This window comes from Columba livia, chromosome 1 (genome assembly GCF_036013475.1).
Source record: "Columba livia isolate bColLiv1 breed racing homer chromosome 1, bColLiv1.pat.W.v2, whole genome shotgun sequence".
NCBI classification, from domain to species: domain Eukaryota; kingdom Metazoa; phylum Chordata; class Aves; order Columbiformes; family Columbidae; genus Columba; species Columba livia.
In genome coordinates, this window is record NC_088602.1 from 188,200,146 (window position 1) to 188,220,696 (window position 20,551).

At 43.7% G+C, this 20,551-nt stretch overlaps 1 protein-coding gene across 1 annotated transcript; it reads left to right on the forward strand.

The window, feature by feature from the left end:
* The first annotated feature begins 6,538 nt into the window (after positions 1-6,538).
* On the forward strand, positions 6,539-12,836 carry LMOD2 (leiomodin 2). Its single transcript, XM_013368744.3, has 3 exons — positions 6,539-6,811; positions 10,694-12,049; positions 12,398-12,836. The coding sequence occupies exons 1-3, from the start codon at positions 6,539-6,541 to the stop codon at positions 12,422-12,424; spliced, it is 1,656 nt and encodes a 551-aa protein (XP_013224198.3). The 3' UTR covers positions 12,425-12,836.
* Positions 12,837-20,551: the final 7,715 nt, after the last annotated feature.

Sequence of the window (20,551 nt, forward strand, 5' to 3'; positions counted from 1 at the left end):
CTGTTGCTGATAGCATGGGAGTCATGCATGGAATAACAGTTGCAAAGACACAGACTCTCTTATCTCTACCTTTGGGTAGGGCAAAGGGATTTTTCCTGACCCTTACTTGGGGCAGAAAAAGGCTTCTGAAATATCCAGCTGTGTAGTTATGCTTTGCATGAAGAAAAGTTGCATAAATTCATGGTCGCTTATCTCTGGAGAACAGGTCTCGTCTCTTCTGCTTTTCCATCCCTCCTGTTAATGCGCAGCTGATCACCTCTCTCTTGTCCCCGCCTCTCCCGTGCAGCCAGCTTTGCCTCCCTGGTGTTCTCTGCCCGATAAATCAGGCCCTTTAAAGCCTCCTCCCCACTTTTTTTTCCTATCAGTCTTAGGATGGATAGATCTCTGCTCAGGAAAATGCTATGAAGAAAAGTAATTCCAGCCAAAGTGGAACACCCTTAGCAGCCCTATGCTGGTTTATTCTCTCCCTGACCTTTCCACTGGAAATTATTTGTTTAAGCTGCAACAATTAAAACTAACACCTTGCCACCCAAGGTGTCTATCCTTCAGAGTCTTCTTCTGCACCCTGCAGATAATGATCTTGATTCAAAAATACACTGTGTGTCTCCAAATGCATGGAACAGTCTTCATAGAAACCCATCCTGATCCTTTACCAGGACAATTGCTGGATAAATAAAAAATAAGTACATGGGTAAGTGCACCAAATAACTGTATAAATATTTAAAAGTGTATATTGCAATGGGAAGCATTTTCTCTCACTCACACCATCAAAATAGGTACTTAGATCAGCAGAAATATTCTCCAAGGAAGCTGTGTTTTGTGGTTCTCCTGAAAAGGTGCAAAAAATATATTAGTAAATTGTTAGTAGTTATAAGATTGATAGAACATTGTAGTTCTGGTGACATGTACAACGTAGTTACACTTAACTATCAAAATCCACATTTTCACTAGAAATCTTTACACTTGATTGAGTCTTTGGGCAAAATCGTTGTCTTCATCTGCATATTCTGTTCGTGGTAGGTATGATGATGCCCAGAACTCCCATTGCCATGAATATGGGCTATTTGAAAAATAGACATATAGACAATAAAGCTGAGAATGTACTTAGTACTGCTGCTTTTATTTAAATCCCTATGAATTACATCACTTGTTTACACTTCTGGGATCTTCTTAAAAAAAAAAATCTTAATAAACACACCCTGTTTAAAAAACTTGACAAAAAACAGCAGAATGATACCTCTATTGCTGTCTGTGTATAAAGAAATAGAACGTTTTTTAAATTTGAATGACAAACTGTAGGTTTGGCTAAGCTGCATGAGAGCACTGTCTGGGACTAAGGCATTAACCAGGGATTAAATTTTTAGAACCACTTATAATTTAATAAGTACCTGACCTGGACATGCAAATTATAATGTATTTGCAAATACCACCACAAATAATATAATGCTTACATGGGCAGATGTTACCTATTTTGTTATGCTTTTTAGAGAAAGAATAAGCTAACTGCAGATTCCTGAATCTCATCCCATTCAAACTTCACTACCAAACCCCACGTTTTTTATGCATGCAGCAGTTCCTCTGCCACTTCTTCTCAATACTGTGGCCTCTATACTTCCTGTCCGAATCTGTTGAGCAATATTGCGGTGTAGTTCCAAACAGCTGCTGTGGTCACCCTATGTCTGTACATCAGTAGCGGGTGAAATGATTTCTATATATAGCTTGGAAATCTGTTGGCAACATTTGTAAAGCACACTGAGATTCTTCCTGAGGGATAAGAGCAGCTATATGAAAGCAAGAGCATTAGGATGATCACTGCATACAAACCAGTTTATCTTTTTGGTGCGGCAGAAACTGGTAGTGAGGAAACGGGCGGCCTGCAGGGATGTGCAGAAGCACTTGCTCTGAGCAAAACCTGGGCAGGATTAGCTTGTGCTAAGATAGGCAGGTTCATCTCGTGCTGTTTTTACAGAACATGACATTGTACAGGCACAAGATGATTAAAAAGTACTAGCTGTGTAGGAAAGAAAAAAGAAAGAATGAAAAAGAAAGAAAGAAAAAGAAAGAAAGAAAGAAAGAATGAAAAAGAAAGAAAGAAAGAGAAAGAAAAAGAGAAAGAAAGAAAGAAAGAAAGAAAGAGAAAGAAAGAAAGAAAGAAAGAAAGAAAGAAAGAAAGAAAGAAAGAAAGAAAGAAAGAAAGAAAGAAAGAAAGAAAGAAAGAAAGAAAGAAAGAAAGAAAGAAAGAAAGAAAAAGAAAGGAAGAAGGATAGGAGTGACATTTGTTCAGTAAAATGTACTTGTCTCCCTCACCTTCACTATTTTAATGTGACTCAGGTAGGCAAAAGGAGCAATAAACCCGAGCCTGGTGCACCCTTGGCACCCAGCTGCATGTCTGTCTATAACCAAACAGACTTTCAGGATTCATGGACGAAAGGCACAGTGGGTGCCTGTGCAATGTGCACAGTGAGTTTTCCTTCTTATTCAAAGATTGAGGAATTTGGTAGTCCAGAAATGTTCTTATTTGCACCCAGATAATGTTTTCCTCGCTGCTTCCCTGCAGCCAGTTCAACCTCTTGCCCCCAAGATGCATCCTAACGCTCTTCCCACCAGCAAGCACTGTCAGAGCCCATTCAGTTCTTCACTACGTGGGACTCTTCTGTCTTCTTGATCAGCAGGCAACCCAAACACCCAGGTCGTCAAAATATGTTAGATTAGCTGTTACCCATGGCTTGTTGGTATACAGTGATGTATATAGTCTTGTGGTGATGTCCCCAGCAGCTGTTGGGAATCCTGTTTTCAAAACTAATCTGAGTAATAAGGCAACCCACATGTACATGTTTTTCTGTGAAATCTGATCACTGTTTGTGATGGGTCAGAGTTGTTAAGCTACAATCTGGACCTGGAATCTTCCCTCCCAGTAGCCTGGGTCTGCTGCAGGGGATCAGCAGGAAAAATCCATCTTTGAGTTAGAAAACTGAATCCAGTTCCCAAGTGAAGATCAGGGTCATCTTTAAACTTTCCCCACTTTTTGTTTCCCCAGCATGGACAAAGTGAAGGATCTCTTTCTCCCTTGTGACTCCCTGTTTATGGCATCACCAGGACACATGGGCTGGACAACAGAATCATCTGGTGTAGGGAAAAGCAGCCGAAAAATTGTTCCTTCAAATGCCTTCAGTGCATGCTTTATCCCGTTTGCTCTGCTGATACCACTGTTAAATGTAGGTGATGACACATCCTTTTCAGGAACAGTATGGTGTCCACAATTTTCACAAGTTACGCTAGTCTCCCTGGGGGAAAGAGCTCCAGCTTGTCCCATCAGTCTTCCTCATGGTTCTGTTTCAATGCCAGGTTGCTGACCCTTTGTCTCTTCAGGCCAATTTGGGCTCTGCATTCCACCTGGGCCTGTAGAAGCAGCATACAGAAACTGAGATACATGTGTGTGTATATATATTTTTATATATATATATTTTTTTTCAAATTGTAAATAGAATGTCTATATGTGCTATATATAATTATTACATCTATAATTACATATAGTAGTTATATATATAATGTGCGTGTGTATATATGCTATAAACATTGACAGAGGCAGGAGGGGGAAGGTAGGCAGCGGGGAGCATGGGGCAGGTCAGGGGGTGTGTGAGGAGGGAAGGGCAGGAGAGGCGAGGAACCAGGTGGGGGAGGGGGTGGTGAGGGGCGGTGCAGGGGCAGGTGAGGGGTCCTGCAGGGCTCAGGATGGCAAAGGCAGCGCAGCAGCAGGGAGGTGGGGAAGGGGCAGGTGGGAAAGCTCAGGGGCTGCGAGAGGGGGCAGGTTGAGGAATGAGGGGTGCAGAAGCCGTGGGGGGAGGTGGGAGCAAGATCTGCAGGCAGAAGGGCAGCGGGAGAGGTGGGGAAAGCCTGGGCATGCTGTGGTGCATTGTTTTTAACCTGCTCTATGGAAATTAAACCTGTTGCTGCAGTGTGGGACTGCAGCTCGGTATGAGCCAACGCATCTGTCTGACAGGCTGTCCTCAGGAGCCGTGACTGAAATAGCCACTGTCCTGGGGCTGGCTGTGTCCCACGCCTGAGGACAAGGTTGTGCAGCCCTCTCTTTGCTCGCCTTTAGTTTTCTCTGCTCTCACCCAAGTGGAAGTAAAATCTAAGCTGTGGGGTTTGCTGCGCTGGGGGGTAAACACCACCCCACAGGTGTTGCTCACGCCATTTCAGCAATTGGGCCAACAGACTGCTCAGAATTGTCTGGAAAACATTATACTTGAATAGATTTCATTTTTATCAGCATACTTTCAGTTTTAATATTGTATATCTCATTGCCGTACACGTCAACATTGTACTAATAAAATGTAGCACATTTCTAAAAGCATTTCATTTTCAATTGGCACTTTCAACACAAAATCTGTCCAGTACACATTTTCTAACCAACTCCATCCAAAAATGTTTGCAACAAAACATTGTCTGCAAAAATGCGCTCAAGAAAGAGAATTCTATCATGCTGCTTTTCCAGCTAATTTGAGTGATAACACAGTGAAACATTGCCCTAGACACACCGAAGAAATAAAATTGCTATATACATTGTTATATACATTTAATTAATGCCAACATCAGCATTCACAATGCAAAGTTAAAAGAAGAAACATACTTATTTCTTCCTGCTGTTTCACATTTTACAGAATTTGGCCCAAGCATCATTTCTTCAAGTGCAGCTGAAAGAGTGAACAGAACTTGTACTCACACACTGACTTGTCCAGACACAGGTAACCCACGTTTTTTTTAACTTACCACAGTGTCTCATACCATGAAAGTAACGCTCTTAGCTCCATAAGCCAAACTGTGTTGCATATTCTTCCTTTTTATTTTATGCAAATTTGATCAATGTAAATGACCTGCAAATATTTATTTAATTTCATTACAATATTCTTTAGTCTGCTTTATTAATATGCTTCATGTATTAGGAAAGCCTAAGTTTCTAAGCTTTCATCCCACCTCTTCAGAAAGGTAAACTGTGTGAAATTCATATAGAAAAATGATCAAATGAAAAATACATTTCTTTGCCAAATCTGTTCATGAAAATCACACTCTGTCACCTTTCCCCATTGCCAGTAAAGCAATATGCGTAATAATAAAACTAAATTAGCAATTTGACTAAGCATCACACATGAGTTCTAGTGTTGAGTCCATACTAACCAAAAAGAGATGGTGCTGGACAAGAACAATAGTTGAAACTATTTCCACTTACATTTTTCATTAAATACTGACTTGACTAACTAAAAAATAAAACCACTGTGTGTTATAATTTAATAAGGTTGACATTTATCACCACAGATGTGTAGTTACCTCCCTGTACCAAAACAAACCTTTTCTCTGTTTTTCTCTCTTCCTCCCTCTCTCTCATGACACAAGTTTGCAAATATTTTTGGCCTGTACATTTCAGAAAGCATCACTAGTTCACCATCATTCGGTGCTAATAGAAAAAAAAAAAGTTAAAAAACCCAAACCAGTGAGAAGTTTAACCTTTTATTCTGTGGTTTCTTACACTGGAAGATAATCTGTCTATAAAAATAATATCAGAATAATATCTCATTTATTAGTGGGCACGGTAATATAGATGTACGTTTAAAATTAGGCATTGAAGGACACTCTCCAGCAGCACATCACTCAGCTACAGCAAGCAACAGCCATTATCTAAAATAGCCACTAGAGGCCTTCATTTGCCAGGGGCTGTCAGGAGTGATGAAGACGGAGCCTCACTGCCCACCCAGGGCTGGTTCCCCGGCAGCTCTGGGTTCTCTGCTCACTCTCCCGGCAAAGCACAATTCTCCACTTGAAAATAAACCTCACAGGAGCTCCAGATGGACATGTCAAACTGAGTCTTCCTCCGATCATCCTCAAAAAAAAATAAAATAAAAGGGGGAATTAATAAATAATCCAGTTGTGTGATTTGTTACAGGCGAAGCATGACAGGTACCGGCAGACTGACCCCCTGCCTTCCCACCAACCCCAGCCTCCTGCCTTCCGACACCTCAGCGGGATCACAGCGCGGTTCCACTCAAAAACCGTGAAAATGAGAGGAAGTCCACTGAACAACAGGGAGGGTGATTTATTTCCAGCCCCTGTGGCAGCTCAGGATTAAATGGATTTGCAATGTTCTTTCTCTGCTGCAGTTTGGACACGAAGTCGGTGTAAATGCGCCCAGGGTTTTATTTGCTGCTGTCCCCCCAGCCGCGAGGCTGGTATTCTCCTGCGAGCCGCCTGCTCTAAATATGGCCATGGCCAGTGTGTCAATAATCCCCCTCTTTAAGGGACCTGCAAACACTAGTGTTGGGACATTCTTGCTGTTCAGATGTCTAGCTGACGTCTGATGCTTAAAACGGAGCATGCTTTCATCCCTCCGTGCATTGTCGTAAGCCCCCGATGATTACTCTTAAAAGGGTGCCTCTGCTACACAGGGAAACAGCTGCTGACCAAACGAGACACGGCTTGCTTGCTTCAGCCTTCTTGAATGCCCAGTCACTTCAGGTTTGTACCAGCCTGACCAAGAGGGACCATGTCTACCTTTGGCTACCGAAGAGAGCTCAGTAAATATGAAGACATTGATGAAGATGAACTCCTGGCTTCTCTCACTGAAGAGGAGCTGAAGGAGCTGGAGCGAGAGCTGGAGGACATAGAGCCCGACCGAAACCTTCCGGTGGGACAACGGCAGAAGAGCCTGACAGAGAAAACACCGACAGGGACTTTCAGCCGGGAAGCGCTGATGGCCTATTGGGAGAGGGAGACCAAGAAACTCTTAGAAAAAGAGAGATTGGGTGCGTGCGACAAGGTAGGATGCTGAGGCATTCACAGTTCCCTAGAAATATTTGGGCTTGTTCTTTCCTGGCATAATCTTGCTCACTGCTTTCATTTTCTTTCAGTAGCATTTGTAAGAACGCTGTTAGCCATCCTTTTGTGTCTGCTAAAGCGCTTTGTGCTAGCTCAGGGAGGTTTTGGTCTCTCTCTGGAGGTACCTTAAAAGCTTAGTTGAGAACAGAAAACTATAAAAACTCTTGCTAGCAACTAAAATAGGTATGAATTTTAACAGGCACATTAGAAATTTTTGCCAGGTAGTGATGCAGACTTTGGGGTAACTTTTGATTTTGTTTAAAAGCTAAAAAATCGACTTCCTTTTCTCCAATAAAAACCCCACACAGTATTGACTGCTGAGAAGCATGTCAGGAAGATAATTTTGAATACATGTTATGTCAGAAGTCAGGCAGCAGCTGCCTGGCTTGGTGCTCGCTGGAAGGACCTGCGTTGCAGCGGGCAGCTGATGTTGCTTTGTTCCTGCTGAGGATCCCTGGCACGGCTCAGGAGTCTTCTGGAAACTGCTGTCAGAGGTGCACTGTAAATTATTTAAAAAGTGGCCTGGGGTAGAGTGATCAACCAAAACATTTATCTGTAATCCAAAAAAAACCCCAACTGATAGTGCTTGTTACACAATTTGTCCCCCCGAATAACAATTTTAATAAGAAAAGCTGTTCCCTGAACTGCAGATGAACAGAACGGCTGGGCAGGATGGAAGGGCTCAGTCCCCCCAGGTGATGAGCGCTCCCAGCCCAAGCTCACATACACATTGGCACCCCCAGGGCCTTGCTAAAACAATTTGTGAGACTGAGCTCTATCAAAAAGCAACTTCTGTTTTCACATTGGCTCCATGTTATTTCAAGGCAAAGTGGGGACCTGGGGATGTGAGTAACTTTTTGATTTCCAAGAACTGCTTCATACCAAGCTCTGGCTCTCCTTGAAAGGGCAAGTTTTCCCATGTTTAAGTAGAAAATAATGCAAAAAAGGTAAAGACAGCAAAACTGGACTCAGAACTTCTAACAGCCTTGTTTCAGAAGCTTGAGTCGTTTGCAAGGCAATAATTGCAGTTTGTACATTGATTAAATACTCTCTTTAAGAAAAATCACCTGGATTAAATTAGCCTGTACTAATAATATCCAGGATTTCTTGACACTGAAGTGTTCTCTCCTGCTCGTGAATGGTGGTGTAATGTCTTTGTAGGCAGGCACACAGACCACTAGCTGTCATCAGACCATTAGTATCGGCTTGCAGACGTTGACTTCACTCCCTGTTTGTCAAGTCCTAGGGAGGCAACGGCAAGATTAATGTTTATTTCCAGCTGATCCTGGAACTCAAAACCTGGACACTTCCAAAAACTCCTCTGAACAGGTCTGGTTGGTGTCTTATGTAAAGGCAGGATTCTTTTTTCCTTTTCCATGTCTATGCAGCATTAACAATGGGTACAGGCTAAATATCAAAGTGCTAGAAAAAGTCTCTATAATTTTTGACTTGAAAAGAAACTTCCTAAATGCCTCTGTAAGTAAGAAAATGCTGACACACTGATGTAGTGGGCACAGAGTCTCTCTCCACTGGAGGCAGTAAGAAAGCTCCTTCTGAGTTTCTTGAATGCAATTTTCTTCTTGCCCTGAACTGTCAGAAAGTTAGACACCTTATTTAAGGTGGTTATTTGTGCTCCTTTTATAGTTAGTGGTGAGAGATCAGCCCCTCCAGAAGGCAAACATCCTACCAATAGCCTTTTAGGGTGAATGACTTGCCCTCCAGAGATATTTACTTCTCTGCATTGACTATCTTAGTCCTAATTTTTCATCAAGTTACTACTACAAAGCAGTACTACAATGTATGTGACAGGAAACTGAATTCCCCTTTTAACCCCAGAAATGCCACTCAAAATATAAAATCAAGTATTTTTTTTTTAATTAACCGAGTGTCATCAAGTATTAGCAGTCCATTTAGAGACAACAACTTGTTCTATCTGCAGCTCTGTCGAAGGCCATAGTACGTATTCCTGGATAGGTAAAAGCATAACCATGATGGTGGGCTCCTGAATGCGGGGTGTTTTCAGCTTGTAAAAGTCTGCATATATATATATGTGTGTGTGTGTGCGTGTGTGTGTGTGTGTGTGTGTGTGTAACCTACAGCTGTAAATCTTAGTCCCACAACAAAGCTGACTTAAACGCAGGCCTGATTCTGTATGTAGCACAGCATCTCTCAGGGTAAGGTCCTTCCAGCACATGATCCACGGGAGAAGCAATGAGGCTGGACCCTGCAAGCCCTCCATGCGCAGGACAATGGGGACAGTCCTCACAAGCCCTCTGTGTGCAGGGCGATGGGGACAGTCCCTGCAAGCCCTCCAAGCACTGAACAATCAGGAACGACAGGCTGGAACAGCTTGATGTCCTTTTTCATTGCAGTCCTTCTTCTGCAAACATTACAATTACCATCTGTTTTGCATGTGTCCCAACACAGAAGTCTGCTTAAGATTGTGAAACAGTGCTGTGCAATCTGTCTTTACAATTATTTTAACCTTTCCCTGAATTTTTAGAGCCAGATAATTAAGCAAACCTGAAACTGCACCGGTTTGCTAAAAATAGGCCGTCATGTTTGTAACACTTTCATTTTCCAGAAGCATAAAACAGGATTGCTGTGTCCCTGCAGAGTGTACGCGCCTTGCAAAATACCTTCTAGTATTTTACAAAGACTAGAATATGAACGTTGCTAAAGTTGTGGATACAGAACAAGTATATTTAATCCAAAATTTTAGAAACATTTACAAATGTAAACAAAAAGGCATACACTATATCTTGTCCAGTAGACAAAACAGGACATGGGAGGTCTTTTTGGGTTGTTCATAGCATGTGGGTTCAGTCATGGCCTATACAATGCAGCCTGGCTTCTGGAGTCCTCCAGATGGAGACAGACTTCCCTGAGGCACAGACCTTTTGCTGTTCCTGCACAGAGAATTGTCCTCTGCCACCATAACTGCTGAGGGCACTGGGCAGAGCTTTGAGAAGCAGATCCAAATTTGCTATTTTGGGACCCATCAAACATACTAAAATAACCTTGGGGTTTAGAAAAACAGCCAGTTTACTCTGTAGGCAATAAGTTATAGCAAGTTACCGTATGGCAGCTATCTGTGACAGCTGCTGGTGAGCACAGTCCTAGCTCTTGGCAAACATTTGGGAACTATTGACATGATTATTTGTTACCTGTGGGAATGTGTCTGAATCTTTACTTCACAAAGAGCTTCCAAGTGCGTATAGCCCATACAGTGCATCCAAAGTCTTCTCAACATTACTCCTGCAATTCTATATTATTTTGCATGTCCATATGCATGTTTATGTGTGCAAACACTATTTGTATTCTAAATTATGGCAGTCTTTAGCCTTTTTAGATGTACTAAATATGCAAGGGAGTCTGAACATTGACACAGACGTCTAATCCTTATGAAATCAAGAAACTTGCTGCTCACAGATCATGTCCATTCTGAAAGTGCAGTCTTAGGCTTCTGCTGGCAAGGATCCAGATAACATCTCCTTGCGGAGATGCGAACACACAGAAAACATGAAGTATGTCCATGTTGCAATATCTTGTATCAAATTTTCTCATGGTAGAAAACATTGACATCAGTAAAGCTGTTGCAATTTATGCTAAGCATTTGTCTTCTAAGGAATATGAAAGAAATGCTTTTTAAAAAGTGTTAGGTGCTGAAACATTTTCTGTTCTAAGTTTCTCTGCTTCTGGGGATTTATTTTTAGCTTTCAATATTAACTTATATAGTTTCAAGATAATTGTTTTTGTGCAAAAAGGCAGTAGCTACATTACTGCAATCATGTTTAACACCCACACCTACATTCCTGTTCAGGACTCTGAGCAAGAAGACGACAATTCAGAAGACATTCAAGAAGAATATTTCACAGAAAGCAATAGTGAAGTGTCTGAGGAGGCGTGTACTGAGGAGGATGATGGAGAAGAAGAAGAAGAAGAAGCAGAAGAAGAAAATGAGGATGAAGATGAAGAAGACAGCGATGACGATGATGAGGAAAAGGAAAATGCTGCAGCTGGTGAAAGATCTGAGGATGGCAGGAGCTCTGACCACCTCAGACGCAGAAAGTGCAATGGTGCAAAGGACAATGAAAACTTACTCAATGGCCATGATGGAAAAGACACTGATAATCTGAGCTTAAAAAGCAGTGCCATCCACCCTTGTGGAAATCCCACAGTTATCGAGGATGCTTTGGAAAAAGTTAGGAGCAATGACCCTGACACCACAGAGGTTAATTTGAACAACATTGAAAACATCACTTCACAGATGCTTATACATTTTGCTCAAGCCCTGAGGGACAACACGGTGGTTAAGTCATTCAGCTTGGCTAACACGCATGCTGATGACAATGTTGCAATAGCTATTGCTGGTATGCTAAAGGTAAATCAGCACATAACTAGTTTGAATATTGAGTCAAATTTTATCACAGGCAAAGGAGTGCTGGCCATCATGAGAGCTTTGCAGAACAACAAGGTTCTGACAGAACTGCGGTTTCACAATCAAAGGCACATCATGGGCAGCCAGGTGGAAATGGACATAGTTAAACTCTTGAAAGAGAACACCACTCTGGTCAAGCTTGGCTATCACTTTGACCTTGCTGGCCCAAGAATAAGCATGACAAGTATCCTGACAAGAAATATGGATAAACAAAGACAAAAGCGCATGCAGGAGCAGCGACAACAAGATTTTGGTTGTGATGGAGCCACCAATCCAAAGACCAAAGTCTTGCAGAAAGGGACACCTCGGTCCTCACCTTATGTATCACCAAAGAGCTCACCTTGGTCCTCTCCAAAGCTCCCTAAGAAAGCACCACCAGTGAAAAGTCAACCTCCAGCTCCTGCACCCCCACCTCCGCCCCCGCCCCCACCTCCTCCACCTCCTCCCCCAGTTATTCCAGAGAAGAAGGCACCAACCAGGAATATAGCCGAAGTTATCAAACAGCAGGAAAGCTCAAAAAAAGCCTTACAGAATGGACAGAAAAAGAAAAAAGGCAAAAAAAGCAAAAAACATGAGAACAGCATATTGAAAGAAATTAAAGATTCTCTCAAATCGGTCTCTGACAGAAAATCAGAGGAAGGTTCACGACCCTCCACCCGTCCCTCCACCCCACAAAGGTCTCTCCATGATAACCTTATGGAAGCAATCCGGGCAAGCAGCATAAAGCAGTTAAGGCGGGTAAGCAAGGGATCCTATTTCAGTAAATGATGGTGGCTCAGATACAGCACAAGCTTAATTAATTGTAGTACATATATATTTTATTAAAAAAAAACAAAAGAGTTCTTAGAAAGGTGAGCATAAGAAAGCACTTGGGAGGAGGGTTTCCTCTGAGTGGGCTTTTCTCAACACGCTGATATCTGTTCAACTGTGATTTTGACAGAAAGTGGGGAACTTTCCCAGGTTCAGGCTGGTTGGGGGAGATGGTGTGTAGTGGGGGGGCTCTTGGAGGTATGTCCCTGGTAGGAGTTTTGCCATCCAGACTGTACAGCAAATGTAATGAACCCCCTCCCCGCTCCCCTTTCATAGGTTGAGGTGCCAGAAGCCCTTCGGTGAAAGCCTGGACAGCAGGAGGAGCAGAGCACTGCGGTGGTCGAGCGGAGGCTACTCGTCTGGTCACTGCTGGTAACATAGACTGTCTAGCAAGCTGCTGCCAAAGTGCATTCTTAGTTTCAAACAATTTCTCTTTTATTTCAAAGAAATAAACCTGCTAAATACAAAAGAATGCTTTAAGGATACATTTACCTTGTAATCTGTAAATATGGAAACAATTTTCTTTTTTATTTAATGAGATTTCTATTGAGAAATTGCTGCTTATTGAGATATTCTTTTCAATATCTGATTGCACATCACTGGACAAGTTCTTCACACTGAGATGTAATAGTTTACCAGCCTGTGGTTTCTTCTTATTTTTTTCTTTTTTTTTCCATGAATTTACAATAAATGTGGTTTGAAGCTTTCAAGCAGACACATAGTCCTGGGGTTCTGTGAGAGAAAACCTACCAGAGTTTTGTGTCAAGTTAATGAGCATCAGGGAAGTCTTCCGTGAAAGAACCTGAGATCTTTCTCAGCTGCAATTGTCAAGTCTGCATGTAGGGTAGTACCTGAGCCCGTATGTTACTGAAGTTTCATACTAACATGGGAAAAAATGGTTCATAAGGCTATGTACAAGTAAAATTAAGCTGTGAGCTGTGTCAGGTTACTGGTGTTGCATATCAGGTCCTAAACCTTGGTCTAACAGAAGGGGACATGGGTGATGAATAAAGTGGCAGTTCATGTTGACTTAAAGGTTAAAAATTACTGTGGATATTTTAAGGATGCAGCAGAATTATTCAACTGAGATCCATTCAGCACAAGTGCACGCTGCTGTATCTAGGCAGAGCTAACCCCTGTGCAGACATTGAGTCAGACAGAGAAACCTGAAGAGCAGTTTAGCATTCAGGTGGAAAAAGACTTTCATATGATATCAGTTGAACAACAAGCAGGGTGTGAACTGTCAATATGATATGGTGGAAGCAGAGCCAATATCATTTGGAGCTGCATGGCTGGAGGTATCATATCACAGGCGATGGCACGAATAGCCCTTCTTCGTGTAGTACCAGACATCTCCCTCTCATCACATCAGCTGTGGTTCTGGGTGCTTCAGCTAGTGCAAAGGCAGTGACAACGTGAAGAAAACTGATTGGTGGCCAAAATGTTGAAAGGCAAGAGGAGACACATGTTTTGAAGTGCTACTAAAAATATTAGTTTGCTCATTCCAACAATAAAGAACAGAATTAGTATTTCTTTTCCATAAAACCACATCAAAGAGAATTACTTAAGGTCACCCAACACTGCAGTGGTACTGAAAAAATACAGGTAAGCTTGTAGCTAGAAATGTTAATGAGACAGATTTCCCTAGAAAGAGGAATGAATTACTGGAGGGAATAGAAGCGTAATGGAGAGGGGATCCATTAGTGGATTGTCAGGAATGTTACTGTTATGGCAAGTAAGTGGTGAAGATACTGTTTTTGCTTTATTATTTATTGACTAGAACTTACCAAAAGCAATTTATAATTAATGGGAACACTTTGCAACATTTTTTCCTCTTGCCTCAGGATCCCAACAACTCACAAGTATTTCTAGGGCCAGTATCACAGGACATGTGGTATGTACAATTAGCCTTTAGCTGATTTTATAATTGCATAGGCTCCCATAGCAGAAAAATGAACCTATGGTCAGTCTCCCATGACCAAATGGAAGCTGGAGCTTGGGATGTTCTGAGGATGGAAGTAATGCTGGAATGCAGACTGCAGTCAAGAGACCTGTGACCTTGTCCCCAGTAGTTTGTGAAGGATGAGAAACAGCAAAATGTTTAATCAAATGCCAGAAGCAGCTGAGCAATTACAAGGGAAAATGAAAGATATGGAGGGAACTCAAGGAAAGCACAATGGAGAGGATTTGGAGGAAGACAAGTAGATGTTTAAAAATACCAAAAGCAAGCCTTTAAGGAAAGAGAGAGAGAGAGAGAGAAAAGTGAGTAAACTATCTGTACGGGAGGCGAAAATTGATACAGAAAGAAGTGAATGAAGAAAATGAATACTGAAAAGTGGCAGATGAGAAAAGAGGAGGATGTGGAAGAAGAAAACCTAGAAAAAGGAAAAAAGGAAGGTAAGATTCATCTTTCAGGTCAGTAGGAGCTTCTGTAGTTACTGTTTTGCAGAAGGAGCAATGGGCACAGCCTTTGTGAAGGCTTGGCTGGAGCTGCTGATTGCAGTTGCTGACAAGTGGCTGATGGGTCCTCTCTGGTGCTGGGGTCTTCTCTGATGGTGGGGATTAGTATTTCAGCTAAAATATAAAGTCATGGAAGCAGTGGTCCTGTGTGGTTATTTAAGGCCCTGTGGCACATGCAAAACATCAGTCCTGCACCTTAGACAGAGTCTAATCTGGGTAATTACCTTCTGCCTACCTAAATTTCACAGTGGTTTCACTTGGAGACATTTCAAGGCCTGTCTCCTATTTGTAGAGCCATGAGGAAGAGTCCTAGGAAACACCTTGTCAAGGTTTTGATGCTCTGCTGAAGGGAAAGGCAGCCCCTTCCCTCCTCAGGTGGGGGTCAGCCCTGCTGCCAACAGCACCGAGCTCCCTCCAGGGTGCTTCTGAGGACCAATCTCCTTTCCTCTCAAATAGGCAAGAAAGCTCTGTACGACAACAATATGAAACCCCTCTGGGAGGTACTGTGCCACCTTCCCAGACTGAAGGATGGTTTAGCAGGAGCCAGGAGGTGCCCCAGGTTCCTACCCGGGGAACAAAGACCTGCAACTGTGCATTTTACCGGGGGCCTAGGGCCTGCCTGTAAGCTCAGTTTACTTTCCATACCCTACCCTTGAGTCACAGGGGGGAAAAACACCTCTTTGGAAGGCCTGATTGCCTCTTGTTTGACCTGTAAAGAAGGTGGCCCCTGGGTCAGCTCCTGCACATCCAGTGCTATGTCCCCATCAGTGCTGGATGTGGAGTCTGGACAAGGGAGCCAGGGATGCAGGTATGGTCCTTGTTTGTACTCACAGGGCTCCCTGCAGTGGGTGGCCATCCACCTTCTCCCAAACACCAGTCAGAGAAACAAGCACACCAAAATCTGTCACAACGAATTGGTCAGCAACAAAAGAGCTGCTAAGGATAAGCCAGTGCTTGCTGTCACTGAAGAGGAAAATGGACAGGAGAGAACAACAGGTTATAATGTCTTTAGGAACAGTCTGTATGTCCTTAGAACATTATTTATGTCCTCACGAGTTGCAGAAATGACCAGCCCATTGAAGAGCAGAAATACTGTATCTTCTCGAGGAAGAAAACCGGCAAAGCCTGCTTCCCTGTTTACACTCAGTCAACTCTCTCCCATGAGTGTTCCCCCAAATTCGGGGTTGGGGGGAATGGGTACTGTGCAGACCACACAAGCTTCACACCGTGGTTGAGACTGACAGGGGGCCGTCCCGCTGCCCCCCAGCTGCCCTGCCCCGTGTGCCACTGCGGCTCTTCCCCATAACACACATCCAGGTGAGCACCCACGCTGGATAACACGGTGTGAAAGAGCTGACCTACTGAAGCACCAGAAATATCAGAGTTTGTTACCTATAATTCCAGTATTTGGCCATTTATTTTGTGCCTTGTCACCCACGGAAGTGTCTGAGCTTATAGAAAGAGCAGGAGCTCATAAAAGCCCAATAGATTTTTATTTCCATGTGTTCTGGAAGTTTCCTGCCACATGTTGAGCCCCCTGTTAGATGTTCTGGACAGTGACACACGTTGCTCTGCAACTGGGGGCTTAGCTGGGGTAGAGGTGCTGGTCTGGCAGCCCTGCAGAGGTGCTTCCTTCCCACCAAACAGGGCAGGTGGCCAACATGGCTTCTTCCAGATGAAGCCACATGCATTTCTGGCGGTCAGGTGCTCTGCACACAGCCAGGAAGCCAGAGGAGCTGGCTGAGGTGCAGTTCAGTCCCAGCATGGCGTGGTGGGATGAGGATGTCCTGGGCCCTGGGAGGCTGTGAGGCGAAGGGGAGCAGGAGGTTATGGCCAAGGCCTCTCCTTGCCCACACACCAGCACAATACAGGCACAACCCTCCCAGCACAGAGGAGAGGCTTTGAGTTTTTAAGACCTCCACACCACTATTCATAGTTTCCTCAGAAGTTCATCAGATACATGGAAGTAATGATTAAGGCAAAGCAGCTCCACAGACGAAACAGAACTTGTCTGTAGGTTGTTTAGAGAGCGGCACATAGCTACCATAAGTTATCCATGAAAGGGAGTACCTGCAGTGCTTGGATCGAAGGGAAGAGATAGCACCAAGAACTGTTCCCAGGTGCAGGCCCAAGAGAAAGAGCATCTGGAAGAGTGTGTACAATTCTGGTAACTAACAGCCAGGTTATGTCCTAGGCTGTGCTTCTGCTATTTGTGTACTTTTCAGTGAATGGCTTAATTTCTTGTGCCTCTGCTTTGCCTTGGCAATATCAGGACTGATCTGCCTCACCATACTGCAGGGCTACTTTCACATGGACTCAAATGTACTCTGAGATACTCAGATATCAAGAGCTATTGGATGCACTTTTTTAAAAAATTTTTTTAAATTAAGCTAACAGGAATGTTTTGCCTGGTTGAATAGCTGAGTGAATATGACGAGTGTCAGCATATTTCTAAGTGGTAAGAGAAGCACAGCCCACGACCCAGTGCAGGAAATTTTGTCAATGCAGAAGCAGCAAGCCATGAGGGCAGGAATCCCAAGGCTGACTGGGCTGTGCAATGGTGCCATGGAAAGGAAGACGTGCCATTTCTGTCACGTAGTCACCTAAGAAACAAGCATTTAAGGAACTGAAAGGACACCTCATGCACATGGAGGAGGACAAACTGGGGCTCTTTCCCAGGAGAGGCCTAGGAGACAATTTCACAAGACTAACCAAGTACAATCTGTATCCATCAGACTATTTTTCTTGTGTGGGAGATATCTGAAGTTTGAATTCCATAGTTAAGAAACTTGCCCCTTCTTCACGCTGTTATGCCTTTCTGCTGAGAGCATTAGGTCAATTCACATACTCATGAATGTTCTCCAGGGCTGTCAATGAGCCTAAGTGGGAGCAGTGAATTTCAGCGGCACCTGGAGGAAGTGTTTATGTGTACACAGAGGGGGCCACTCCTTTTGCTGGGTCTCAGCTTATACTGCTCTTTCAATCAGCAATGCGTGAACGTGTTGCTGTGTTCCACAAACAAGCTGCAAGGCAACAGTGATCATGTTTCATGTGCTCTTGAACACTTAGGATGAATTCCAGCTCTTCACCACGGCTGCCCTGTCTCCGTTGTGTAGGGTGGGAGGTACAAACAAACTCTGCTGGTATTGAGAGCTGATGAGGTGGGCACCAACGCCAGTCTTGGTGGTGTGTTGATGTCCAGACAGCACTCAGACAGGGCAAATATTCCTGCCTTTCATCCCAGTTTAGCACACAGATTTGGGTGCATCACTAGCCCTTGCTACGTGACTTTTGACAACTCATGCTGGGCTTATCTTCTGTCTAGCCAGACACGAGCTAAACTTTTAAGCCTCTGCTGTAGTTTAGGGTGACCAAAACTAGTCAAAGTGAGATCCCATCACTCCAAACATACCTATAGCCAGATTTCAGGGGCAACACCAGTCAGCGCAGCTCCAGGATGATTTTGCAGCTCTGGAAGAGCACTGCTGTGGTCCCTATTGCCCCCTTCACACCTGCCTATCTGTGTGTTGCTGACTCCTCCCTTGCACTAAACCTGAAATCAGTCAGTTCAGGTTGGGGTAAACTAGCACTGAAAAACAAATCAAACAAACAAACACAGCCAAACAAAAAGGAGGAGTATTCTGGTTTGGTTCCCCAGACCTCTCACTGGTGCTGGGGAGGTGGTAGGAATCTCTGGCCAGGGACAGAAGGAGGACAGCATAGAGCAGCATGGGTTTGCCTTGGCTTAAATGGTTCTGTGTCTGTACCCTAACCTCTTTGTGACGACAGAACCATGGATGTTGATAGCCCAGCACAGCTGAGCAGGCCACATCATCCCTGCACGCCACTGGCTCCTGCTCTCACATTCCCACTGAGATGAATCCCACAGGTCACATGGAGAACTGAGCTCACAGCTGGATGTCAGACAATCCTGGGCTCTAATCCCGCTCTGCCAGCTCTGTGCTATGAGGCATTGTGTGCCTCAAGGGCACTGAGTGAGTCCTGTTAGCTTCCTATCTCTGTAGAGCATAACAATTAATTATAGAAAGCGTTTCCAGAGTGGTCTTTGCTCCAAGAGAAGGTCAAACATAATTAAAATGGTCCTTAAAAATACATAATAGATGGAGCTCCTAGTCTCCCTAAACATCCATCCTCTGGAAAGTCTTCCTTAGTGCTTTGTCATCTTCTCAGGTGGAAAGTAAGCCCATTACTTTTTGTATCAACCACTCTGGACATGCAGATACATGGACATACCATTCACACCAGGTACTTTTCCTTTGGCTTCCTCACAGTGGCGATGTGCAGCATCATCTGTGAGTGCCTGTATAGCATGTTAATACTAGAAAACACTGTATATTATTCTACCACTTAATTAAACACAGGGTGACCAGAGCTGTTCAGTGCTAAGGGTACTGTGTCCTCTAATGGTCATACATTTGAAAACTAAAAGGACCCATAGCTCACTGCACGTGTTATCTGTGATCCCACCGAAAGCATGCTTAATTCTGAAGCAGTCACCCATTGCCCCTGCAGTGTGTTGCTCTGCAGCTCCTCAGCTGTATTCCCACCAGAAGAGACATAGAGGTGAGTAACTGGGAATATGGGGTTGTTATCACATTTGAGGATATGCATGACCCAATATTGCTCTCACATCACTTGCTTTGCCTGTCAGTTTTCTGATGCTGTTTCATTGTGTTGACACTAGTAGTGCCACCTGGGAGAAAGAGGCAATGGTGTGATAGATGTAGAGGTTGTTCTTTCATCAGGGATGGGCCACTTGATACTTCCAAAGTGGAATTTCTCATCAGAGTGAGGGAACTAGCCTGAGCCTCAGCATCTCAAGTGTTGCTGTTGTGGTGGGACTCACATGCCTGAGATCACTCAAAATGAAGACCTGAACTTCACTGTCATATTCCAATGAATGCTTAAACACCTGCTTTCCAAATCAGCCTCTTTCTGAGCTGATAAGTATTTATACCCACCTCCAAGTGGACTGGTGGTCTCGAGAGAAGTTCAGTTTGACTGTAGCTTTGTTTATAGGATATTTCCATATTTGAAATTCAAAGTTAATGTATCTCTTGGGCGGATTCAGAGTGTCTCTCTCTCTCTCCCATTTGTTTTTCATTAAAAAGTCTTTAGGGTTCATTTCTTCCTGGGGCAAATGATGAAACCGTTCAGTTCTTCAACAAGCCATGGAATGGTAAACCTCCAGAGGACCATTCAGTCCTCTTGCTGGGGCTGGGAGAGTCTTTCTGCCAGCAAGAGATGCTGCCTGCTGCCCTGAGGTCACGGGAGGTCTCCAGGGGCACTGCTGACATTTGAAAGCAAGCAATGGACTTAGGTATGGTATTTCTGACACAGAACGTCATACTTTAAAAGCAGCACATCTGATTTAGTTGAAACTGGCTGGGAATGACCTGAAGGTGGATCAGGAGTTACATAATCTATTACAGTCAGCTTTTAGTTGAAATTAAGGATTTAGTCTGGAAATGCTGTTGAAGCTGCAGCTCTACTCTGATTTCCTGCCTCTTAAAACAGACAATCCATAATGCTTCAAAACACAAACACTGAGCTGACCAGCGGCAGAATTTCCTGTAGGGCTGCCTGTGAGCAGGATCCAGGGCAGCACACAGGGGACGGCTGCATAAAGATCTATGAAGAACTAAGGATGGTATATCCCTTCATGTGCCTTCCCACCGGGTGGTGTGTGAGGGGTCACCTTGCTGTGACGTGGGGGTGGGCACCAGGCTGCCTGTGATCTGACTTCTCACCTGAAGGGCTTTCTCACCAGCTTGGTCTCCACACTGCACAGCACCAAAAAAGGTTTAACTATGATCAGTTTTTCTTTTTCTTTCTATGTCTTTTCCCATTCCTCCAATTACCACTTCCAAAACTATGGATGAAGCATGCCCTATCACTTCTGTTTTCTTCTGCTCCCCTTCATTTCAGTGTTTTGCATAGAAAAGGCTT

What these genes read in the sequence shown, in the direction of transcription:
- LMOD2 (XM_013368744.3), top strand. Translation starts at nt 6,539, where the DNA reads ATGTCTACCTTTGGCTACCGAAGAGAGCTCAGTAAATATGAAGACATT. An exon ending in GATTGGGTGCGTGCGACAAG is followed by an intron (nt 6,812 to 10,693) that starts GTAGGATGCTGA and finishes ATTCCTGTTCAG; the next exon opens with GACTCTGAGCAAGAAGACGA. An exon ending in GCATAAAGCAGTTAAGGCGG is followed by an intron (nt 12,050 to 12,397) that starts GTAAGCAAGGGA and finishes CCCCTTTCATAG; the next exon opens with GTTGAGGTGCCAGAAGCCCT.